Here is a 27,017-nt window from a genome sequence, read left to right as displayed (position 1 = left end):
CAAATGAAGCATATATGGACAAGTTACTTAGCTTCGGTAACGCTTATCTGGTAGGGAATCTATCTAGCCGCAGATTCCTTAATTTAGAATTATCCCCAGGCGTTAGATAGGATTTGGACATTTTTCTTGCGCAGTACCCCAGCGTGCCGTTTGGTGGCGTTGCTTGGCTCGGTTTGGCGTTGTCGTCCACATCAGAAGTGATGTGCACTGTGCATATATAGGTGCCATCCCAGCGCCTAGTAAGTTACTTTTCGCGACTTTCCATGCCAGAAGCGTGGGCCATGAAGCACACTGACCGCTGTGTGAAAAACTAGGGTTTTGAAAGGGGAAAACCCTGACCCTGGAAATCCGTTCAGAGTGGGGAGGAGGGGTGGGTCATTAAAGACCCCGAGGCAAGATAGAGTCTCTAAAAGATAAGGCATTACTTAAGGAAATTAACTTGCTCAGCTTAAAGAGACTTCTAGCTGCAGGTTCCTTACCTTACAATATATACTGAAGCCATAACTCCCTGGGAGGTGGGTCTGCAGACCAATATCAAATGAGGAAATCCAGCAGGACCAAAACGGGCAAAATGGCCATCCCTACGGACTGAACTGTCCATAGAGTAGTGTTTGGTAAACATGTGCAGGGAAACCCAAATGGACTCCTGGCAGATGTCCAGGACTCGAACTCCACGAGCTAGCACAGTGGTTGAAGCTTTAGCTCTGGTGGAATGAGCATGCAAACCCTCGGGGGTTGCTTCTTAGCCAACGTGTAGCAGATTTTAATAAAGAGCATGATTCATCGCCAGATGGTCCTCTCCTGTACAGTCTGTCCTTTCTTCGGTCAAACATTCCAGACGAAGGGTTGTTTGCCCACCCGGAACTCTTATGTTCAGTCAAGGTAGAATGACAACAATCTTTTTGGGTCTAGACTATAAAGTCGCTCCTCTTCCTTGGAGGGATGAGGCAGAGCATAAAAAGTAGGCAAAGTGATGGTTTGAAGTACGTGAAACAGAAGCGCTCGTACGAAGCACTAGGATGTCTGGGTAGATGGTCAGGTAAGGATGCTTGGATGACAAGGCCCGAAGCACACTGATCCGGGCAGAAGGTAAAGCCACTAGGAAGCTGTCTTGATAATAAGAAGCCTGACAGGACAGTTATGTAAGGGCTCAAACGGAGCGCAAATCAGGAACGTCAGAAGCAGATTATGGTCCAACTGATGGATAATGAAGGCAGATGGGGGAAATACATGCTGCAAACCATTTAAAACCTATGCACAAAGGGAATCTGGAAAAAGGAAGGTTGGTCAGGCAACCGTAGAAAATCAGCTAAGGCAGAAGGATATCCCTTAACTGTGCCCAGAACAGAGCCCTGCTGGGCAAGGGAAAGAACAAACAGGAGAATCAGAGAAAGGGGAGCAGAAAGAGGGTCAACTTGTTTCTCTGCACACCATGCCACAAACTTGCCACAAAGATAGCCGTATACCACAGAGGGACGTGTGGCTGGTAGAATAACATTGCAGACTTTGGGCAGAAAGGTTGAAGGATGTTAACTGTCATCACTCAATCTCCATGCAAGAAGGCGGAGCATTGATAGGTTTGGTGGAGAACTCTCCTGCAGCTGCAACAGAAGATCCTCTCCAAGGGGCACCCTGATCCGAGGACCAATGGCCATGCTCAAAAGCTCGGGATACCAGACTCTCAGTGCTCAATCTGGCGCTACAAAGATGACTTGGGCCCAGTCGTTCCTAATCTTCTTGAGAACTCTGAAGTGGTATGGGCAGAAAGGCATACAGGTGGCCTGAGCTCCTCTCAAGACAAAAAAGCACCTCCGAACTGAATTGCTGACATTGCACATTCTTGTCGGTGCCAAACAAATCTAACTGGGTTCTTCCCACTGTTGAAAAAGACACTGCACCACTTAAGGATGGAGATGCCATTCGTGATCCACGTACGCTCTGGTGTTCAGAGAGCCTGCCAGATGTTAAACCACCAGGGATATGCCCTGCTGTTCCAGCCAGGTCCAGAGATACAGGGCCTCTTGACAAAGGGTCCAGGACCGCACCCCACCCTGTTTGTTGCAGTACCATGTGACTGATGTGTTGTCTGTTGACGCCTGCACTAGCCTTCCCTTGGAGGGTAGAAAGGCTTTCAATGCCAAATCTGATGATTCAGAGCTCCAACAGGTTGATATGGAATCCGGATTATGCTGGAGACCAGAGTCCCCTGATCTCTTTCTCTCCCAAATAGCCACCGAATCCCAGGAGTGACACATCTGTCACTACTGTCAGATCTGGTTAGGGAAGTGAGAGGGGTCTGCCGCTAACCCAATCGCTGTTCATTAACCACCACTGCAGATCTTTTGCAGTTCCCTCCGGAATCTGGACCATGCCAGAGAGATCACCCTGATGCTACACTTACTGGAACTTCAGGTCCCACTGCAGAGCCCGCAAATGACAAGGGGCATGTGTCACCAGCAGGACACATGAGGCCACGAGGCCCAGCAGCCTCAGAGCCAGACTCACTGAAATCCAGGATAGAGGCTGGAACATTGCTATCACAGCTGAATATCCTGTGCTCGCCATTCGAGGGGATAGGCCTGAAAATGCACTGTGTCCAGAAGAGTTCCAATGAAAGGGAGTGTCTGAAAGGGAGTCAGGTGTGACTTTGGCACGTTGATAGGGAACCCCAGCGTATGGAGAAGGTCCGTCGTAATCTGGAGGTGGGAGACAACAGTCTGGGGTGAGCCAGCCTTCAACAGCCAGTTGTCGAAATGGGGGAATCTGGCACCCCTGATCTTTACAGCTGAGCTACAACTACAGCCATCACCTTGGTTAATATCAGAGGGACACTGGTGAGGTCAAAGGAGAGCACAGCAAACTGAAAGTGCTTGTGCACCACCTTGAGCCACAGGTAATCCTTGTGGGCAGGCAGAACAGGAATATGGAAATATGCGTCCTGCAAGTACAACACAACCATCCAGTCTCCTGGGTCCAGGGCAGATTGGACCAGAATGAGATTTAGCATTTTGAACTTCTTGAGGAAGAAGTTGAGATGGCAGGTCGAGGATAGGACAAAAGCATCCATCCTTCTTGGGCACCAGAAAGTAGTGTAAATACCAACCACTTTTGGCATTGGCACCGTGTCTATTGCTCCTTTGGCTAACTGAGCCCTCACTTCCTCGCAGAGAAGGGATAGGTGGTCTTCTGTCAGCCTGTTGTAAGTTCTGTGTCATGCAGGCATAGGCAGTCTCGAAGGAGAGGGAACAGCCACTCCGGACAAACTGCAAAACTGACCCGTTCGATGTTATGGACTGCCAGTGGGGCAGGTGATGGCAAAGTCTGCCGCTTACTGGGTGCCTTTGATGGTAAATAGGCAAACTAGGAGGGGTCCGCTTTCGTCCTTGTGGTCGCCGGGATGACGTCGCATTAGCTACATAGACACCGCCCTCGCACGCTGACGTCAGTTCTGTACACGACTTTCCACGCCAGAAGCGCAGACCCATGCAAGACTCTGACCACTGGTGCACAAAACTAGGGCCCTAAAAGGATGACCTTAACCCTAGAAGTCAGTTCACAGAATGGGGATGATGGGTGGGGCAGTAAGGAATCTATAGCTAACCTATGTTTCTTACAGATATATCGTTACCGAAGGTAAGTAACTTGTTCATTTGAAAGAAACAGTTGGTTATAGATTCATTACGTTAGAATAGATACCCCAGCAATACCAACCCGAAGGTGGGACTGCAAACTAAGTTCACACCAAAAGGTCATGGAGAACAGAACGGCCAAATAAGCAGTCTTTCTGGATGTGGCTTTCCAGGCAGTAGTGTTAGGTGAACATGTGCAGGGATACCCACGTAGCTGCCTGACCGATGTAATTCAGGGGGACTCTTCGTCTGAAAGCAGTAGTAGCTGCCGTCGTCATGGTGGAATCGAAGGGCATCCCTAATGGAGGCTCCTTCTTCGCCAAAGAGTAGCAGGCTTTGATGCACGGAACGACTCACCTGGAGATGGTTCCTTTGTGCAAGGCCTGAACTTTCTTCGAACCCACGTAAGCAACAAAGAGCTAGTCGCACACCCGGAATTGTTTTGTGCGGTCCAAGTAGAAGGAACACGCACATTTTGGATCCAGACGGTGGAGCATCTGTTCTTCTTTTGAAGGATGCGGAGGCGGAAAGAAGGTGGGAAAAGTGATGGTTTGGCCAATGTGGAAAGAAGTAACCACCTTGGGAAGAAAGGAAGGTCTAGTTTTAAAGACGACCTTGTACGAATGGACAGCCAGAAAAGGAGGCTTGGAATAAACAGCTTATAGCTCACTGACCCTGCGTGCAGAGGTGATGGCCACCAGAAAGGCAGTTTTCAAAAGTAAGAAAACTGAGAGGGCAATTATGCAGCAGTTCAAAGGGAGCACACATAATATAAGCAAGCACCACGTTCAAGTCCCACTGGGGCATTACGAAGGGAACAGGAGGAAAGAGATGAGTAATGCCTTTAAGGAATCTATTTACAATAGGGGACTTGAAAAGTGAAGGCTGATCCGGAAGTCTAAGGAAGGCAGAAATGGCTGAGAAGTAGCCTTTGAGAGTGCCCAGAGAACAGCCCTGGTGGGCCAAAGAATAGAGGAACAAGAGAACCTTAGAAAAAGGGGTGGAATGGGGATAAAACAGCCTTTGCTGTGCACCATGTCACAAATTTGTTCCATCTGCAGGCGTATACCGTCTTAGTGGAGGGAAGCCTGGCTGCCAAGATAATATCGCAGACTTCAAGAGGCAAGTCAAACTACGTCAACTGCCGCAGCTCAAGCTCACCCAAGGAGGTGGAGGCTAGACAGGTTGGGGTGGAGGATTGTCCCCTGCTGCTGCGACACAAGATCCTCCCGAAGAGGCAGTCTGATCAGAGGATCGATGGCCATGTTGAGCAGCTCGGGATACCTGACTCTTCCTGCCCAATCTGGAGTTACAAGAATGACTTGGGCCCTGTCGTGCTTGTTCTTCTTCGAAACAAAAGGGGATGATGGACGGAGCGTTTGAGCAAATCAAACACTTACCCCTAGTCAACTGATCTGGGTTTAATCCATCACCATTCTTTAGCTCACGCAGCCACCCCAGTTCAGACATGGCCATCTGCAAATCAGTCTGACCCTGTGCCTCATGGGAACAGTCCAGCCTGAACTGCCAAACCATGTCTTCCCTGGACCGGAAACAAGCATCCTGGGACCGGTTTCGGATTCATAATCCTCATCAGCCAGGCTATCTTGAATCCAGTGGCCAAGTGAGCAAGGGACTCACTTCTGAGCATTCCCTGCCAACTTAGGGCGCACAAAGCGAAACAAAAGGGGATGATGGACGTTTTTTTTCAGCACTCTGGGCAGAAGTGGTATAGGAAGAAAGGCGTATAGAAAACCCCAACTCCACTCGCAATGAAAAGTGTAGCCTAGTAAGTGCCGCTTTGGAAATTTCAACCCACATAACTGCTGACATTGCACGTTCTCTTCGATGGCGAATAGATCTAACCAAGGCTCTCTCGACTGCTGAAAGAGACCTTGCACCACCTCCGAGTGAAGACACCATTTGTGATCCATCATGCACCTGCGGCTGAGTACGTCCACCCTGGCGTTCAGAGAACCTGCCAGGTGTTGAACCATCAGGAATATGCCCTCAAATTTCAGCCATGTCCAGAGGCAGAGAGCCTCCTGACATAGGGTCCAAGATCCCACCCCGCCTTGTTTGTTGCAGTATCACATGGTGGTGGTGTTGTCCGTGAACTCCTGCACTATTCTCCCCTGGGCAGGAGACAAGGAATGCCTTAAGTCCAAGATTAATCGCCCGAAGCTCCAAAGGTTGATGTGGAGACCGACCTCCGCTGGAGACCAGAGGCCTCTGATCTCCGCCTCCCCCATGTGGCAATCCCATCCCATGAGTGATGCATCGGTCATCACTGTGAACTCTGGTTGAGGATGGGAGAGGGATGGACTTCGACCCAATCCTGGTTCGTAAGCTACTACTGCAATTGGTGTGCAGTGCCCTCCGAGATCGGGATGCAAACGGACAGATTCCCTTGATGTTGAGCCCAGTTTAACTTCAGGTCCCACTGCAGAGCCCGCATATGCCATCTTTCATGACCCACCAGCAGGATGCCGGAGCCATCAGACCCAGCAGACTGAGAAACATCTTGACCGAAACCCGGGATAGAGGCTGAAAGAAAGGAATCATAGCCCGAATATCCCAGACTCGGGAGGATAAACCATTAACTGCGTCTTGTCCAGAACCACTCTGATGAAGAGGAGCTTCCCAGAGGGGGTCCGGTGTGACTTCAGCACGTTGATGGAGAACCCCAGCGAATGCAGGAGGTCGGCCGTAGTCTGGAGGTGGGCGATGACAGCCTGGGGCGAGCCAGCCTTCAACAGTCGTCGAGATAAGGGAAGACTGGAACTTCTGATCTATGCAGATGAGCTGTGACCTCAGCCATCACTTACGTGAACACCCAAGGGGCGCTGGTAAGGCCAAAGAGGAGCACAGTAAACTAAAATGCTCGTGGCCTACCGTGAACCGCAAGGAATGCCTGTAGGCCGGCAGGTCGGGGATGTGGAAATAGGCGTCCTGCAAGTCCAACGCTACCATCCCGGCTCCAGGGTTAAGGGCAAACAAGACCTGAGCAGGTGTAAACATTTTGAACTTCTCCTTCCGGAGACAGCGGTCGACATACCTGAGATCCAAGATAGAACTTCGGCCTTTGTCCTTCTTAAGCACCAGAAACTAGCGGGAAAAGCAACCACAACCTACTTCTGGGGGAGAAACGCGCTCAATGGCTCCCTTGGCCAAGAGTGCCAAAACTTCCAATTGGAGAAGGGCCAGGTGATGGTACTGGGGTGGCATGGATGGAGGGATCTCGAAGGAGAGGGATTATTTGCAAAACCCACCTGTCCGACGTGATAGTGCACCAGTGGGGAAGGTGAAGGCGGATCCTACCGCCCACTGGCGTTTGGTGGCCCTGAAAGGTTGAACTAGGAGGGTTTGGAGGCTGCTGCAGAGGGGGCTGTGGTGGACTGACCCAATCGCAGGCCCCAGAACCATGGCAGGCGTTCTCATGTCCCCGGCCGGGCTGGGGCTGAAAAGCTTACACCGGCCTGTGGCTCTGGGCGGGATATAGTGGGGACTCCTACCGTAGCGACGAAAGGCAGACTGCGCAGGCGGGTGGTGGAGAGGCCCAAGGGCCAGGCCGGAGCCCGAGAGTCCTTAAAGCGCTCTAGCGTGTTGTCTGCCTTCTTGCCGAAAAGGCGGCGGCCTTCACAGGGCATGTCCATAAGTGTTGATTAGACATCCCTGGAAAAACCAGTCGAAAGCAACTAGGCGTAGTGTCGTAGGGCTACTGGCGTGGAAATCGTCCTACCAAGTGCATCGGCGTTAACCAGCCCACAGTGGATGGTAAAGTTTGCTGCGTCTCTCCCTTCAGCAACCGCTCAAGAGAGCACGGCCCGGACCCCCTCCGGGCACTGAGGCAGCACTTGCGCAACCATATCCCACACGGAGTGGGTGTAACGGCCCAATAGACATGCGGTGTTTACCAACCGCAGTCTGAAGCTGGAGGAAGAAATCATCTTCTTCCCAAGATGATCCAGCTTCTTCGATTGCCTGTCCGGGGGAGCGGTAGGAAATGCGTCCTTGGACGTGGAGGCTTGGACTACCAAGCTCTCAGGGGGGTGGTGTTGGGAGAGGGGTTTGGGGTCGCCTGGGGCTGGGCGGTGGCGTTGAGTAATCATGCTATCCACAGGAGCCCCTTTGTCGGGCTTGGGCCAGGTGCCCAAAAAGGATGTCTGTCAGGGCTTCATTAAATGGCAGCAGGGGCTCCGAAGAACACGCTGCGGGTTGGAGCACCACTGTCAGAAGGTAAGTCCTGACTGCCACCGTGGGTAGCTCGTGGTGGAGCGCTTCGGCCGCCCTACGCAACACCACTCCGTAGCCACGGTAGGAGGAGGCAACATGCCAAGGCCTGGTGAGGTATCCAAACCACTGGCTGACCCCCAGTTCGTCTCTCCAGTCCTGCTCATACACCAGCTGGTCTGGTAAAGGGTCTCCAGACCCCTCCCAGTCCTCCTCACACTCCTCTGGCTGCCAATCTGGTCTCAAAGAGCCAGGGTAGAACAAGGGCACAAAAGTACCCGTCGGCGTCGGATTCGGTGTCAGTTGACGCCGGTCCAACTCTGTGTCTACCTTGAGGTGGAGGCAGAGGTAGCACACACACACAATAAAAAAGCAAATGCAGCCATCCATACCCTAGAGCTGACTAATGCTGTAAGGACTTCCCTGTATATCATAAGCAATACATTAAAACCCAGGGAAAAAACAACAGCAAAGCCTGTTTGAAACTGTTTGTTTTAATGCTTAGCACTTGGCACAATCCCATAGATAGGACTGAAAGCATTGACAGCTCACAGGCTGCATTGCAGAAAACATAGCCCAAAAAAAGCTGAAAAGCTAACTCATAGCAATAAACTGGCACCGTGCCTTTAAGGCAGCCATGACCCCCAGCTTCCCATCATGCCTCAGGGGTGACAGTTAGGTCAGTTGTTCTTTGCGGAGACTCGAAAGCCATGGCACAAAGAGCTGACAATTCCTTAAAAAGACATGGTTCCTTTGCCCGGGGAGGCGGGAGGGTTGCTTATGACTTTGATGAGGATACCCCTGGAAGAGAACTAGGATTACAGATAAGTAACTAATCCTTCTCTTCCAGGGGACCCTCATCAATAGTCGTAAGCACATGAATAGAACAGCAAGCCTCACCTCTTCCACCTGCGGGCAAAGGAAAAAAGGCACTTAATAATCAAGCTCAGATAACTAAACTTGAAATAACACAGACAACTCATTATCTGAATAGATTCCTCAAGGAGGCTAGGCCTACTTGAGTATCCGCCCTGGAATCGGATTCAAGACAATAACGTCTTGTGAAAGTGTGCACCAATTTCCAGGTTGCAGCTTTAAGATTATAGACCTTTTGGAAGCTGGAAAGCCTGTCCTCATGGAACCATAATTTAAAAACAATTGATCTGATCTCCTTATGGCCTTTGCTTTCTCCAAATTCAACTTGAGCACTCTCTTAAGGTCTAATGAGTGAAGGGACCTTTCCGCTGGAGTGGCAGGATTGGGAAAAAAGGACAGAAGGGAGATCGACTGATGAACATGAAAATCAGATACAACTTTTGGCAAAAAAACAGGGTGAGTCCTTAACACTACCCTGTTGTGGTGAAAAACAGTATATGGTTCTTTGGCACATAATGCTTGATTCTCACTTACTCTGCTCGGTGATGTTATCACCACTAGGAAAGCGGTCTTCCATGTCAAGTGCTGCAACGTGGCCTTATGAATGGGTTCAAAAGGAGGACCCATTAATTTAGAAAGGACTAGATTTAACTCCCAAGGAGGAGAAGGAGGCCAAACAGGGGGATAGACCTTCTTCAACCCCTGTAGGAAATCTTTAACCACCTGCAGTTGAAAAAAGGAAGGCTGGTTGGGAGACTTTCTATAGGCCGTAATGGCCGCCAAGTGCACTCTGACAGAGGGATACTTCAAACCTGCTTTGGCTAAATCAAGGAGGTAAGGAAGAATTACCTCTTCCTGCCCCGTTGTAGGATTAAAAGGATTACGTGTACACCACAAGTAGAATCTCTTCCACAAAAGAGTACAATGCCCTTGTGGAAGGTCTCTTTGCCTCTTTCAGGATGTGCATACAGTCCTGCGGTTAATTCAAGTGTCCATATTGCAGGACCTCAGGAGCCATGCTGCCAAGTTCAGTGAGGGAAGGTTGTGATGGAGAATCTTCCCGTCCATCTTGGTCAACAGGTCCGGTATGTAAGTTAGCCTCTTGTGGGGGAGTACCAACAACTGCAATAGGTCCAGGTACCACCACTGATGCGGCCAATCCGGAGCTATCAAGATCATCGTCATGCTGGATCGTATGAGCTTGGACACCACCTTCGGGATCAGAGGCAGGGGAGGAAAGGCGTATGCAAATACTCCGGACCAATCCATCAAAAGGGCATTCCCCCTCGTCCCTGGACGGAGGAACCTGGATGGGAAGGCGTGTTATTTTTTGTTTTGGTCGTCTGCAAACAAATCTATGGAAGGTTGACCCCACTGAAGGAAAATATCCGCTACCACCTCGTCGTTTAGCACCCAGTCTGGCTGATCTTTGAAGTGCCAACTAAGTGCATCTGCTCGCACGTTTTGCTCCTCTGGTAGATGCACTGCCGTGATGGAGAGGTCTCGGGCCAGGAACCAGTGCCAATTTGCTTAAGCTTCCAGGGAGAGCGGGCGAGAACGCGTACCAACCTGTTTGTTGAGGTAATACATGGTGGTCGTGTTGTCTGTATGGATCAGAATCGAGTTGGCCTTTATTGAGGGCAGAAAAGCTTTCAGAGCTAGGGGGACCGCTCGCAGCTCTAACATGTTTATATGATAGGACTGTTCCTTGATGGTCCACCTGCCCTGCATCTGCAGGCAATCCATGTGTGCCCCCGATCCTTGAAGAGATGCGTCCGTTATCATGGATTGCGCCGGAACTGGTTGATGGAAGGGGACTCCCATCAAGAGGTTCTTCGGTCGAGTCCACCATAGAATGGACGATTTCATTGCTTGAGAGAGCACAATATAATCCTCCCAGTGACCTGATGCTTGGTTTCACTTGTCCTCCAGGTCCTGCTGCAAAGGCCTCATTCTCAGTCTGGCGTTGTGAATGAGAAATATGCAAGAGGCCATTGATCCTAGCAGAGATGCCACTTGCCGGACCGTTGGGAGATCTGTCTGGAGAAGAGTCTTGCACTTCTGTTGCATCGAAGAAAGTCTCTCCTCCGAAGGAAAAACTCTTGCTACGCTTGAATTCAGAGTGGAGCCCAAATAATGGATTGTCTGGGTAGGCCAGTGAACTGATTTTTTGCATGTTCACATGAAGACCCAGCCTGCGGAGCAGCATCAGGCAAACTTGAAAATCGTTCCTTACTTTCAGGAGCCAATCGTCCAAGTAAGGGTAAACAAACAGACCCCTTCTGTGCAGAGCCGCCACCATCACCACTGCCATGTACTTGGTACAGACTCGTGGGGCAGATTTCAGCCCAAAGGGCAAGACCTTGAATTGATAATGCTGGCTGCAGACTACGAATCGTAGGTATTTGCAATGACGTGGCACAATAGGTATGTGGAAGTACGCGTCTTGGAGGTCCATCTAACAAATCCAATCTCCTGCTTGCAGATGTGAACATATTTGATGAAGCGCCAACACTTTCAAGATGAGCTTGTTCAGCAGTCGAAGGTCCAGGATAGGTCTGAATTTATGCTCCTGATCTCGTTTTGGCACAAGAAAGTAACTGGAATAAACTTCCTCCCTCACGGAGCAGGAGGAACCTCTTATATGGCCTTTTTTCGTAGAAGGGTTATCACCTCCTGCCTAAGTAGCTGGAATGTCCTTTGGAGGCACACGAAAAAGTAGTGCATATCCATTACGCAGTATATTGAGCACCCAACGATCTTTTGTTATGTTGCACCACTCTTTCAGATGATGTAATACACTTCCTCCCACTGGAGTGGGCAACGGCGCCAGAGGAAGCTCCTGCTCATTGCTTCCCTGCTGCTATGGCTGTGTTAGAGGATTGCTGCTGGTGACCTCCTATAACTCTGTTCGACTTACAGCCTTGGAACTGTGATTTGTTCTGGTTTTTGCTTTAGGACCATTGAGGGGTTTGAACCCTCTGTTGGTAGCCCTTGCGCTGGTTGGGTCTGTATCTCCGTTTGAATTCTTCCTTCTTTTGTAATCCCAACTCCTTGAGAGTGTCTAGTTCAGTTTTTATCCTAGCCATCAACTCATCGGAGTGGGGGCCGAACAGGGAGGAGGCAGAAAAAAGAAGAATAAAAATCCTCTGTTGTGCATCTGGTTTAAGAGCTGTTAGTCTTAACCAAGCCGACTTCCTAACGCAAATCCCATGCGCATACAAATGTGCCGATAGAGTAGCACCATGTGCTGCCGTGCTAATCATCTGGTTGGCCACAAGGGATCCCTCCGTGATGACCTCCTCAAAATCCTTCTGATCTTCTTTAGGAAGCTTTCCTTGAAACGTTCCAAGGAGTCCCATAAGGTTCTGTCATAGCGGCCTAATAAAGCTGCTGCGCAAGATACTTTTAGCGATGACGCTGCAGACCCGCAAACCTTCCGTCCCCAAGAGTCCTCGGCACTACTTTCTTTGTCCAGAGGGACTGATGAAGACGCTGCAACTGCGTGCATTTTTCTTGTCGCTGCGATGATAACAGAATCTGCAGGCGGATCTGATTTCAAGAATGCAGGGTCTGTTCCTGCCGGCTTGTACTTCTTCTGAATTCTAGCCGGTGCAACCTTAATTGTTGACGGAGGTAGGTAAATGTCCATTACTGGTTCCAGAAGACCAGGAATCAGAGGGAGCAACGGTCGAGACACAGATTTTTGATGTAACATCTCAAAAATCACCGTTGTTGCAACCTGAGGAGTTGACATCTCAATGTTCAGTTTTTGAGCTCCTCTCTGAAGCACATAGTATGTATTTATGTCATCTATCGGAGATACTCTTGATAGAGGACTATCCGATAGGGTGGGTGAATAGTCCCTTTTAGAGGAACGAGTGGAGGAGGAAGACCATGAGGGAGACCTTCTCCTTTTGCGATGGGAACTGGACGGTCTGCGATCTCGCGGTCTGCCAGTACGGTCCCTAATTATAGTTGAAGGTGATCTATCCACCTCTTGCAATAATTGTTGCAGAGGCGATCTGTGGAGAGGGCTGGTTTATTCCTCTTCTCGTCGCGATGCTCCTGTAGGATTTTTGCTCCAGTGATGGTGGGGAAGGAGCCATCTCGGAGATAAGCGAACAGAAGGGGAGGCCCCCCTGTGATATGAAGGTGATCCATGTCGCGACCTTTCTGAATGCCGCTCTGGGGATGCAGATGGTGAACGTTCTGGTAAGCGACATCTAGAGGAGTGAGAGGATGAGTGCCGTGACGCTGATTCGGTCACCAAAACCACAGAACCCTCTCCAGACCTTACTGATGTGGGCCTCGACGTAGAGTGTATGACCTGCTCTGACGGAGCCTTTCTCAATGCCAACCTTGACCTCCTTCTCGACCTTGATTCCTGGCCAGGTGTTGGAACCGGTCTGAACGTCGATTTTCTGTTCCTCGACGTCGATTTTCTCGCCAACGACGTCGGAGTATCTCTGTGTCTGGACGCCGAACGTTGTCGAGCCGACGACGGCGGAGGACTCCTGCTCTTCGACGCCGATCGTCGCCGGGTTGACGACGGCGGAGGGCTTCTGATCCTCAATGCCGATCGTCGTTGAGATGACAATGGCGGAGGGCTTCTGATCCTCGACGCTGATTGTCGCAGAGTTGACGACGGCGGAGGACCTTCGACGTAGAACGCCGAGATGATGACAGAGGTGGACTTCTGCCCCTCGACTCTGATCATTACTTGGTTGACGACGGCGAAGGGCTCCTGATCGTCGACGCCGATCGTAGCCGGGTTGATGACGGCAGAGAAATTCTGCTCCTCAACGCCGATAGTCGCTGAGTTGACGACTGCGGAGGGCTTCTGCTCCTAGATGTCGATCGTCGCCGGGTTGACAACAGTGAAGGTTTGCGATTCTTCGACGTCAACGGTGAATATATACCTCCCCCACTTTTGATTAGAAGATTATCAGTAGCGCACAGCTGTGGGAGTCTCCACTAAAGTTTGGATCACAAGCATCCGAACTTTTACCATTAATATCTGATAATGGCAGAGAATTTGGGATTAAGCTATTCCATAGAAGAGATCGATGAAATACTTGCGAGACCGGCGCCATTTGTGAACAGTGACCTCACTCAAACTCTTTCCAGCTCTACAGAATGGGATGAACTAACGGAATTAAAAAAGGAACAAGTAAGAACTGCTGTACACGGAATAATTATGACAGAATACCTGAGGGTAAATGCGGCACCAAGAGGACTTTGGGTTACCAATGCACCAAGGATCTTCCTAAAAGATCTGGCATTCAGAAAGGACTGGTCTGCCATGTCATGGAAATGCACCAGGGACTACCTAGTCCTTATCATAAAAACAGCTACAAGATTGACAGACGAACTAACAGTGAAAATTCAAATCTTGGAAACAAAAATAAACAACACGGTCAACATCACTATATACAAAACAAAATTAGATGAAATAAACAAAGAAATGAGTGATTCTCATGAATATCTGATACAGACCAAGCTGCAAAAGAACTCAAGAAATTCTCTATTGAAAAGGTACACCCCTACAGTAGCAAAGATCACAAAATAGACGACAATGCTTCCAATTATGGTTCAGATATGTACCTCTAGCATCAGCTCAGACCAAGGAACTAACAACTCCAATAATTTCCAACATAATCAGCAGTACAAAAGAGGAAATCGACGTGGACGCAACTTCTGGCGCCCCCCTTTTCTCCAAATGGGCAATCCAGGGATGCCCTTTCAACCTTACAACCCACACTTCCAAGGCTGGATGAATCCATACTTCCAAGGCCCTCAGATGATGAACCAGCAAATGCAACCGCATGGAGGGCAGAATTTCCAACAACGCATTTCTTTTTTAGGGAATGGCTGGACATCCGAGAGAACACAGAGGAGAGGAGTGACCTGGTCAGACCAAACCAGACAGGTCCAGACAAGGAGCGTAACAAAAGCCAAAACAGGAACACCCACGAATCCCTCATCGTGAATCTCACAGACAGGGTCCTGTCAGAAGATGAAACAAGTGTACTCAACAAAGGTCTGGGATATGTTCCCACACCAAAACCAGACGTTTTCAAAACAAAATATGAAATGGCCAAATTCTGCTGCAAATTAAAATTGAAAGCTTTTTTTCAAGGAGGTCAACCACCGAACAAAGAAGGAGACACAACCTTAAAAAAGAAGTCATCTTTCTGCCCATTGAACTCTCAGGTACCAATAGAGATACAAACATTTGAACAAGCAGTCTTCAAGGGCATTGAGGAACTAGCGAACGCTGTACAAAAACCATTTCAGAATATCACGAGATCCGAACAATTGGCCCTGAATGCCCTAAAAAGTGACCATGACATAGTCATAAAGCCATCCGACAAAGGCGGAGGCATTGTCCTCTTGACCAATGCAGGATATAACCAACAATGTATGGACCTATTGTCAAATGAAAAATTCTACAAGATCCTTACAATAGACCCTACACCGAGACTCCAAAGGACCATCACAATGATGATAGAAGAAGGAGACCAACAACTGGATCTCAAAGAAAGAAGGGGATTACCTCAGGACGACCACACCACGTACCCCTTACTTCTATTCGTTACCGAAGACCCACAAGGGACAAGTACCACCACCTGGACGCCCAATCGTGTCCGGCATAGGTTCAATTCTTGAACCCCTTTCTGAGTTCGCTGATCAGTATCTGCGACCACTTGTCCAAATAACTCCTACACATCTTAAAGATACCAGGGACCTTTTGAACCATCTACAACACATCGAATACTCACCGGACACTATGCTCCTGGTGGGGTTCGATGTAGAAAGCCTTTACACCAGTCTACCTCAGGAGAAAACAATGGAAACTCTCGAAAGTATACTTTTCAATACCACCTGGTCCTACAAAACTCCCAGACATTTTGTCCTGGAATGCTGTCGACTGGCTCTCATGGAGAACTTTTTTCAATACAGAGACACTCTGTATCTACAATGCCACGGGTCCTCGATGGGCAGTACATTTGCCCCGAGCGTGGCAGGGTTGTATGTGATTACTTTTGAAGATACCCACATTTTTAACCAAACCAACAACCCTTATCATCAATGTAAACTGTTTTGGAAACGATACATTGATGATATTTTTGTCATCTGGAAAGGGGACCAAGAGAACCTATCAGAGTTCCATACGTGGCTAAACCAAAAGGACGACTGAAGTTCACATACTGTGCAGATAAAAAGAGCATTGACTTTTTAGACGTAACTGTCTATGCTGAAGCTAACACTCTCCAGACACGGACTTTTTTCAAGACAACCGCGAAAAACAGCCTTCTGTCTTTTAACAGCTTCCACCCAAGACCCCTACGAGAAAACTTACCATACAGCCAGTTTCTCAGGTTACGGCGGAACTGTAGCAACATTTCAGAATACAAACTACAAGCCAATGACCTCTGCAAAAAACTAGAAGCCCGAGACTACCCGAAAAAAATCATTGCCAGCTGTAAAAAACGGGCTAGGAATCAGAATAGAGATGCACTACTGGAGAGCACTCCAAAGACACCACAAGAGGAAACCTTAACATGTGTCACCACGTACTGTTCGATGACAAACATCAAAAAAATTGTCAATAAAAATTGGCAAATACTGACATCAGGTAACCTTACTTGGCCCAAACCAAGGTTCGCGAACAGGAGGAGCAGGAATCTAAAAGATATTCTAGTCCATACGAGACCAGCCCCAAAAATTCCCAGAGAGAATGTTACTCTGTGGGGCAACCCAAAAGTGACAGGCCATTACCCGTGCGGTTCCTGTTCTGTCTGTGGTCTCACAAGACCAACAAAAGAAATACAACTCTTACCTAATTTCAAATGGACCCTGAACAATCACACCAACTGCAATACAACTCATGTTGTATATATGATCGCATGTCCGTGTAAAATGAATTACATTGGGATGACATGTAGGAGAGCAAAGCAGAGAATAGGTGAGCACAGGAGCAACGTAAAATGTAAGAAGAGCACCACCAAAATGGCTACCCACTACCTAGAAAAAGGCCACACTGTACATGATCTACAATGGGTGATTCTTGAAACCTTACCGAACAAAGACCATAATGCGGAAAAAACCCTCTTTGAAAAGGAGCAAAGATGGGTACACAGACTTAAAACTGACAGTGAAGGACTGAATGACAATATACCCTGGCTGTCTCTTGCAAGAAAATAATCATCCTGCATTGAGTCCAGAGCTAATTCCTCCCTATGTCTCCAAATGACCTGACAATCCCACGTATATTTACGAACCCACGGGGACATTACAAGTCTGACACACCATTTTTATGATCAATGCATGAAAACATCCATGAAACTTACGACAGGCTATTGCTTCCCCGAACAGCGCCCATCACCTAGGAATTTCCTATATATGAGATTATATTACCCCGAGAACACAACTGGAGGCTGAATATCTCATAAACACCACCAACGTATTAATTTACAATCCACGGAATAAGGTCTCAATATCTAAAAATAACTAACTGAAAATACTGCCGCTCTACTAAATAATATCGGCCAGATCATAGAGTCACCTAAGGGGAATTTGGCAATTACCTCCATACTACCGATATTTTCGGAACTATAGGGAATGCTCCTCCCCCACGTTCTGTAAACAACGTGATTGGACCAATAGGAGATCTCTAGCAATACAATCACCGCCCATTAAAAACGACCCAGAAGCGACACCAACTGCTTCCGGTTCGGTAAGAGCAGAACAGCGCACACACAGGGAAGCTGAGGATCGGACGCAATAGGTAGCGTGATCAACACATCGTGAAAGCGTCCTCTACAAAATCGCAAGTATTCAGCAACGCCCCCCTTAACTATTCCTATTTTTTACTATTTACCCTCTGTAGCCCAGTCCAAGAGCTCTACCAACTGAAGGGAGTGTGCAAAACTATTGCGCGAGGTAAAATTCTATGAAATGACCCCGAGCAGCGGCGGTGATTACCAGTGCGGCCACCCATTTAACCCCTAGTATACGAACAAATACACGGTGTCTGTTCTAGTCACGATATAAACACGAAGTTGAGTGCCTCACTAAGGAGGAACACGCACGGATAAGTTAGACCTACCGTAATCACCATGTCACTTGTATGAACTTCGCAACACGACGAGTGCCCCTTGAATTAATAGGCACAATCACTACCGATACCGATAACGACTGTTTGCCAACACATGCATGAGATTTCATTTTAGAAGCATGCTGCAGTCAATTGCATGAGCAAGGAAAGCATAAGAGAGAGTTGACATTGCCATAGATGTAAACCGGTCACATAAAGTATTGCCATTTTTTAGTTGTTTTATGTCTATCAATTGATAGAAATGAGAAGCAAATATTGCTCAGCGTGTGTCCCTCCACATTCCCCTCCCTGTATGCGTGTTGCAAACTTGTGTTTACTCGTTACAGGTACCATAAGACCTCCATAACAAAGGAACAGGTTAATAACCTTTTTCTTTCACTTTTTGGGCACTTTATTTATATATCCCATCACGTTATTTCACTAACGGTCCTGATGAATGCCCGTAAGCCCTAGAATTCAGGCAACAGAGGCAGTAACATGTCGACCAATTTTTAACAACCCCCCCTATTTTTCCATTTTCGTTACTCTAAGTGCAACTACTACTCATTATCCAGTTCACAAGATGCACTATAATAGAGTTTACCAGACCCAAAACCAGACAGAATAAAGTTGTGAATCTCTGACTTTTGGGTTTTTTAACAATTTTTATCTCTGGCTCACTACTGCACCAACCTTGGGTAAGAACCTCCGCGTGGAGGCTGCATAACCAAATAGACCTAATGATTATGCACACACGTGATCTATAAGCGGAGAACCAAGATATACCGCTTCAAAACCACCATACCCATCACGTGCATGAGGGTCTTTTTACTGGGACACCCTTTGTGAGTCCTGCATACCTAAGGTTGAGCAGGACAAGTGATCCTTTCCCCTTTGATTAGCATATGAATATATTGATGTACCTGAATGTCTGTGTTCTCTTGGCGGCAAGCCCGCCGTTGACGGTCTTCTTTTGGACATATGACCCACCGGTGGTAGCTTTTTCAGCACCGAGCCCGACTCTGAAGAGGAAGAGTGATGAATCCTGCTCCTAGAAGGAGATCTAGCCCTTTGGGAGTCCTTCCTCACCGGTGACCTGCCTCTGGAAGAAGTTTTCTCTTTTTCTGCCAGTCTTTCAGAGTCCTCTTAGATAAAGGCAATGTGGGCAAGTCTTGGGAACATGGTCCTTGAGACAAAGTATACAGACTTCATGAGAGTCTGATCTGGCCTTCTTTTTTCCACAAGAAGGGCAGGGGTCAAAAGGAGATGGCATATTTGAGTGGAAAAAATTCCAAATCCGGTCAAAAAAAGACAGAACCTTACTTCCTAAGACGTAAAACGTCGAAGTAAGGCACAATTTTCCAGAAAAGTGAAGATTATTTCTGACAAAAATCAGAAAGTAGTGGAACTAGGTAACCAGGGTCCTTCCTGAAGGAGCCGGAAAGAACAACTGACCTAACTTTCACCCCTGAGGCATGATGGGAAGCTGGGGGTCATGGCTGCCTTAAAGGAACGGTGCCAGTTTATTGCTATGTTGCCATAAGTTAGCTTTTCAGCCTTTTTGGGCCATGTTTTCTGCAATGAAGCCTGTGATCTGTCAATGCTTTCCGTCCTATCTATGGGATTGTGCTAAGTGCTAAGCATTAAAACAGTTTCAAACAGGCTTTGCTGTTGTTTTTTCCCTGGTTTTTAATGTATTGCTTATGATATACAGGTAAGTCCTTACAGCATTAGTCAGTTCTAGGGTATGGATGGCTGCATTTGCTTTTTTATTGTATATATAGAGATACATATATGTTTGTCACATATAGGATTGTGTTTCCGGGGTCCCGCGCATGGGCGCGAATATTCATGTGCTTATGGCTTTGATGAGGATCTCCTGGAAGAGAAGTGTTGAATTCTGCGAGGAAGGATTTTTTGATATGTGTAGGTCCGTGGGCCTGATCACATCCTTCTGATTCTTTGCTGTGACCTGTGTGAGGATCAATGTAAACATGTTTTTATTAAAAATCTCCTATATCATGTGTATAGGGGAAACAATCATCCAGAATACGTTTTAGCTCTGTTTCTTGAGCTGAAGTACAGTGTGGAATTGAGGCTCTGTCGAAGCAGTATGCGTCTTCAGAGGCAGTCTTTTGAGGATGGTCTTCCTTCGAAGTAGAAGGCATTTTTCAGGAACAATTCTTCTTGTGTTTCAGAGGACCCTGGTTTTCCTAAAACTGTAGTCGGGATTGGGAGTAAGTCTGCTCGCACACTGTTGAACGTGATGTGTTTTGGAGCATCTCTCCATGGATAGTATTTTTGTATCCTGAGGTTTAAATCGATGCCAAAACATAATCGTAATCAGACCCCTTTTATATCAGAATTAGGTCTCCTTATCCTGGTAGCATGAATGTCTTCGTTGGCATTAATATCTTCTTAAACCTCTGAAAATATCTCATTCTGAACTTTAAACACACTGGAGGCATTATAGGCTGAAAATGCTGACAAACCATACAGCTCGCTATGTTTCGACTTCAAGAAAAGCCCAGGTTGTTGGTCGTCAGGCATGGATGCTAAAGCGATTCACTTCCGGAGCTTTGTTAAAGTAAAATATTTTTTTGTACTTTCCCGTACTGTAGGTCGACCATAAAATCCAAAGTTTCCTTTTGCGACTGAAGTTTAGCTCTGGACCCAATGGCAGGAAAAAAAAAAAAAACCAAGGTGGAGTCTGTGTGCAGATGCATTTGTTTTTCTGCTACCTGATCACTAGTTTCTCCCCAAACCAACACTCAATTCTTGAAGTAAATGAGTTGTATTATTTCAAACTCTACACTTCGGGGCAGATTTCGATGTCAGACAGACCTGAGTCTGTCCGGCGTCGATCTGGAACTGGGACGGACCGATCTCCTGTCGGTGGCCCCAAACCTGGAATTAGGATGTGACCGAACACTGTTCGTTCACACACCTATTCATTGTAAAGAACTGGGGTACTTTTCATCCCTGCACCCGGTAGCAGGCACCTGAAGGTGCCTGCCGCCGAGTGCAGGGATCAACAGGGGGGCATCATAGGCACATCCTCAGCCTCAGCCTTGCACTCTTGTGGGCCTTGCTGGGGGCCCCCAAACTCTGATTCCAACAGCCTTTCTGTGTCAGAAAGGTCGGCACCGAACGGCTGTGGGAATCGGCCATCGTAATCCCTCAGGCCAAAAGCGCCACCCTTAAGATTACTGGCTTGTTTCCGAATGGCAGATAGGCTCAACCACATCGAAATCGACCCCTTAGTCAGCAGGACGGGCCCGTCTGCGCCTGTCCGCAACCGATCGCGGCTAGGGGCTAGGAGTCCTACTACCATGACCTCGAGGCTACCGTCTAATACCATCAGATATTCAGGTGAGCAATTGCTCAATTTGCGCTTTCCTATTAAGACCACTTGTAACCATAGTATTGTACCTGGAAGTGGGGTGCTGAAGTGTAAGACCTGTCATCTTAACCTTGCTGCTGCCTCGGCAATTGGGAACAACAAGGATCTATTAAAGGGGTTCCTACTTAATTGTCGATCTTTTAAAAAAATATAGCTTAGACATCCATGATGTCCTTACTGATTATCAGGCAGATTTTATGTTTCTAACTGAAACATGGTTAGACGAATCATCGTCACCTGAGCTCCTGGAGGCCCTTCCTTTAGAATACAGCGTATTGAGAATTGATAGAGGAGTCCAAAGAGGGGGAGGTATTGCATTGATATTTAAGACCAAGTTTGAATGCTCTTTGGAGCCATTAAAAATAAGTAACTGTGAAGCGGGGCTTTTCTCAATTAAAATCTCACCGGAATGCACGATCATGGGATATCTCATCTACCGCCCCCCTGGGGGCTCTTCATTGTTCGCCGATAGCCTATTGGAACTGGTGACTCAGTTGGCCCTACGCCATAATAAATTAATTTTATTAGGGGATCTTAATCTTCATTTTGAGGATAGGAAATGCGTAGAGGCGCAATGTGTGATATCCTCTTTGAAATCCCTTATGCTGACTCTCTTGAATGAGATGCCTACGCATTAGGCGGGTCACTTGCTGGGCCCCATATTCTCTAACTCGGATGGCATCAGGGTGCTCCCCTCTATCAGAGTACCATGGTAAGACCACTACCTTATTCCATTTAATATAACTGGAGGACCTAAAGGGCATTCACCTAAGCGGCCTATTGCAAGTAAGCGTAGGAAATGGACCAACTTTAGTCAGGAAACTTTTGAATCCATGCTTAGGTTAGGGAAACCGCCTCTCAGTAAAACTCCTAAGGAAGCATGGAAGGAGTATGAGGATTGGGTATCAAAAGCCTTAGATGAGGTGGCCCTTGGACTCATAAAGCTCCAGCTCGCAGGACGAAGTTCTCGCCCTGGTATAACGAGAATTTATGTGCCGAAAAAGCCAGATGTAAAAAACCTGAACGACTGTGGCGCAAAGACTATGACGTTGGCTTGAAAGAGCTATACATGAGTAGTCTGAAGGAGTACCATAGGAGCATCAATAAGGCGAAAGGGTTATTCTTCAAAGAGATGATAGAATCCGCAGATAACTCCTCAAAGGAGCTTTTCTCTATATACAAGGAGCTTACGGTTCTCACCAAGACCATATCTCTACTGAAACATGCAAATCCATAGATGATCATTTTGTACATAAGGTGGAGAGGATCTATGTGTCTTTTGTGCAGGGAACATCTGATAAAACATCGGCCAGGGATATTGTCATTGGATCGGTTCCAAACCCAGGGCTCAGTGAGTTTATGGTCCCCCCACAGGAGGAACTGACTAAGCTAATCTTGACCATTCAGTCAGGTTCCCCTCTGGTTGTGGCACCACGAGGATCCTTAAGAATCATGTTCATCTCCTAGCAAGTTATATAGGTAATCTGGCTTCTCTTTCTTTTCAAGAAAATCTAGTACCAGCGGAATGGAAACTTGCTCAGGTTGTACCAATTAAAAAGAAGCCCGCTTTAAGCATTTCTAACCTGGATAATCTTAGGCCCATTTCTCTTCTGCCTTTCTGTGCTAAAGTGGTGGAAAAACTGGTGAACAATCAGTTGGTTAATTATGTGGAAGATAACCAGCTTCTACATCCCTCCCAGTCTGGCTTTAGGGCAAGGTATTCGACTAAATCTGCCCTCCTGTTTTCCACTGAACTGCTTCATCAGAAAGCGGATGAAGGTCAGCCGCCGTTTTGATATTGCTGGACTTAAGTGCGGCATTTGATACCGTGTCGCACCCGAGACTGCTAGCTCGTCTGAGGGAATTGGAGTGGCCGGCCCGGCATATGAATGGATGGTCTCCTTCCTAGCGGATCGACAATTCCAAATACATTGTCCCCCCTTCAAATCCACTCCCCGAATTCTTAACCAAGGTGTCCCGCAGGGTTCCATCTTAAGTCATGTATTGTTTAATCTCTACATGGAACCTCTGGCCAGGCTGGTGGAATCGTATGGGGCGGATATCGTATCATATGCAGATGATACGCAACTGGTGGTTACTTTATCTCACAAACCCAGTTGAGGCGGCCGTTAAGTTCACGGAGTGTCTTGTGGCATTAGCAAGTTGGATGAAGTATAACTGTCTACGCCTCAATGGCAATAAGACAGAACTGCTTGTGATTGGCCCTTCATCTTCAATCTGGTCATCAGCTTGGTGGCCTACTGATCTGGGTCCTACCCCGATCCCCTCTGACACTGTGAAGAACTTGGGTGTTCTCTTGGATTCCAAGCTTACTTACTCCCAACACATAGGTAAGATAGCAGGGAGATGCAATGGCATCTTGAAAATCCTGCGGAAGATCTTGGATCTCTTACCCATGAAAGATAGTAAAACTTTGGTCCACGCATTGGTTACGTCCCATCTTGATTATGGGAACGTCCTGCTGTGCGGCCTCAGTAAAAGGGGATTGACCCAGTTACAATGCGTTCAAAATGTCGCGGCCAGGCTTGTGCTGAAGCTACCGAGAAGGTCTTCAGGTAAACTGGCACTCCAGCGCCTGCACTGGCTTCCTATGAGGGAACGCATCAGGTTTAATGCCTTGTGTTTTAGTCATCGTATTGCACATGGCAGGGGTCCGGCCTATCTTCAAAAGTTGCTAATCATCCATCGCCCTAGGCGACTTTTGAGATCTATGGGCAGTATGCAGTTCACGATTCCTCGCATATATAAAACGCGGATGGCAGGTCGTTCTTTTAGATTCCTGGCCAGCAAACTATGGAATGACCTTCCTGTCGAATTGCGCATGGAGCCGTCGGAATCCAGGTTCCGGCAGAAACTGAAGACTCACTTATTTCCGGATGAATAGCTTCTTCTTCTCTGAGTCCCCCTCCTCTCCGTGGCCTGCTGTTGGCTCTTGGTGTTGGACCGCATCTTAGCGCGGAGACGCACTGTTTTAGTGTGTTCAGGCGCTTAATAAATGTTTTTATTATTATTAATATTATTATCTACAACAACACATACTAAAAAAGCGCAGTTACAAAGACCACCTTCATGTATGTGGCAATTGCTATTTCCTTATCAAAATAGATGTGCATGCTTCCTATCCAACTCACCTGCCGTCATCTCTGACATAGGTGAGTCGAAGGTCAAGAGCATTTCTTTGTTCCAGGATGACTGAAAGCAGTATGCATTTTCAATTAGTAATATGGGGTGGCTGCTATCCTAATGAAATTGGTAAAATTGGCAACATTGTTGTTCATTGCCTTGATTTGAAATGAGCTTGCACAAAGATTCACTTCAACTTGATTGGTTACCCAAAATATTCAAATGTTTCACTCACTGCGAGAGACTAGTTTGTCCCCAAAAGCAACTAATTGAATATATAAGCAGGCAGACTGTCAAAAGAAAGCCAGTTGTTATTTTTTTAGCGAAGGAAAAATAATGTTGACTATCGTGAAAGCAAAGAACCTGCCAGCACACATCTTAAGAACCACTGGATGAGCACTGTAAAGTACTGCCAAGAGAACCAATGTCTAAAGAGGGAATGCACGTGTAAAACCAGGGAATCACTGCCAATCTAGACACCCTGTTTGCACCGAAAGGAAGATCGTTTTCTCCTAGCGCTCTCTCCTTATCATTTCTGAAAGCAAGACCCCCCTCTTGCTCAACAGTGTCAGCACAGGAAAATGGGAAGAAGCATCAGGTGCACCCTGCTCGATTCTGGCAGACTGTCCCAGGTTCTCATCACTGCCCCACTGACTGCCTTTCCCCTTTGTCATCCCAGAGAATTTAGGCACTTTGCATGCCTTTTCAAACTTTTCGTTGCCACATGTCCATTAACCAACAGAATTAGTTAAGCACCACTATTCAGGCATGTGCCCAGACATGTACTTCAATTCCAGTCTGGGCTGCATGTTCCCTGCACAGCAAAGCAACACCCCTGCTTTTGCCCCCCAGCTCCACTGAGTATGCCCCTAGAGAGCAAGGTCCCATTTTCGGTTGTAGGGTCCACCAACAGCTCTCCTGCATATACACAGATGATACAGTTCTGGGAAAAGCTTTCAGAATGCACGGAATTCCATCCAAAGCAAAAGAGAAATGAAGCACTTATGGTGCATCCCAATATACACTCACATGTGTTCCACGTTTGCAATAGAACACCTCCAATACTTAGAGATTGCTGCTGCCTAGCTGAAGTCATATTGTTTTCAGCTTAGGTAGAATTCCTTTACCTGCAGAACTGTTGCATTTTTACTAAACGACTGAATTTAAAGATGGACATGCTAGTAGAGCAACTAAACCATTACAAATGTAGACATCTTTCTTTATCTTTTGAGAGTTAAAGTCACAAACAAATCAACAAATACGGGTGTAAAGTAGCTTTACTAATTTTTAAAAAGCGGTATATCAGTGGTACGGTGATAATTCTTGTAAAGAGTTTTATTTACATAGCTCAAACTTTTACCTGTTGAAACCTGAAAAGATGCTTTCGGGCTCAAAAGTGTCTACCTATTACAGAACAAAATAATACGTCCTGTCCAACTGTAGTTGCGTGCTTACCAATGCTGGGATCCAAAACCGTACCAGGCCAGCTGGAGCATTTGAAACCCGAGGCCGAGGAGGACAGTGTTCTTGCTCCCAATCGATCTCATCAGGATACTGAGAAACACAGTCTGCAAAAGGCAGGAAAGATGGGAAATCATTTTAAACTGTAAAATCATATCCAGGTCCAACATCAATGACGCACATCACACTTGCTGCATCAAGTTTTTATGTCGGATTCTGAAAACTGACTTGCACAACGGCTATGTATCTTTAAACCTAGTTATAATTTGAAGTACATTTTAAATTTAATCTAAGACAAACTACTAAGTGAAAGTCATTCATTGAGACTCAACTAAAAGTTTGAGTCATCTAACGTTCTCATGTCCTTCCCCCCGAAATTATTTAAATAGTGGTTACATCTCCCTCCTTTTAATACAAATGTTTGGCAAGAAATATTGGAAAAGGAAAGGTTTATTAAGCGTACACATGAATGTACAAATTCGCAAATTAATTTAGTGCACTCACAAAAACAGTAGAGCAATTGGGAAGCATTCCTAAAGAAGACGCGGGCCTAGGGATGGTGGACATAGTATCTTGGAATGTATTTAGATTTGCACATAGGTTAGAGTACACAAATTACAACTTTCAAAATGCAATTCTATGGCAGGACCAGAGGCTCAGATTATGCTTTTCTTTCTTCGCAATTTATTATCATCAAAAAACACAGCAGCCTCAGAAAAGCTTCAAATAATGCTTAAACGCAACAACAAGAAGCATTTTTATAAAACATAAGAAAAAATCCATGGAAAAACTACAACTCCCATGAGTCCGTCAAACAGTCCAATCATAGTCCTTCCACTATGTCCAGAGGGTCTAGATAATGAGTCCCTCCTCGCTCTTCCTCCTCTTTCTTCGCTGCTCACGCAGCCAGTTAAGTGCCTCAGACTTATTTTTCCTGCTTTTGTTGTGCTGTTCTCGCCGGCAGTTTGAGTGCGGGTGGGTTTGGGGGACTCTGTGCTTGTGTATTGTTTGCCTTGCAGAGTCCCGTAGTCGCGGGAGCGTTCTTCGCCCCTCACACGACTTTGGCCACGTTTTGCTTGCGGTGCTCAAACGACCACTAGAGGGAGCTCTTGCGTCTCGCCGGCTCCTCGGCGCGCTCTCCTCATTCGGAGGAGCCGCGCTGAGGTAC

At 47.1% G+C, this 27,017-nt stretch overlaps 1 protein-coding gene across 1 annotated transcript in view; it reads right to left on the bottom strand.

The window, feature by feature from the left end:
* The window catches only part of LOC147727102 (solute carrier family 71 member 2-like), a 347,082-nt gene that overhangs the window by 62,544 nt on the left and 257,521 nt on the right, over positions 1-27,017 (bottom strand). The window contains exon 9 of the mRNA XM_086961153.1: positions 25,844-25,956. Within this exon, the coding sequence (XP_086817279.1) occupies positions 25,844-25,956 (113 nt within the window). The remainder of the gene's footprint in view (positions 1-25,843; positions 25,957-27,017) is intronic.

Source organism: Lissotriton vulgaris, chromosome 3_1, assembly GCF_964263255.1.
Source record: "Lissotriton vulgaris chromosome 3_1, aLisVul1.2, whole genome shotgun sequence".
NCBI lineage: Eukaryota > Metazoa > Chordata > Amphibia > Caudata > Salamandridae > Lissotriton > Lissotriton vulgaris.
Note: the sequence above shows the minus strand (reverse complement) of the source record. Positions and strands in the feature narration are given on the sequence as shown.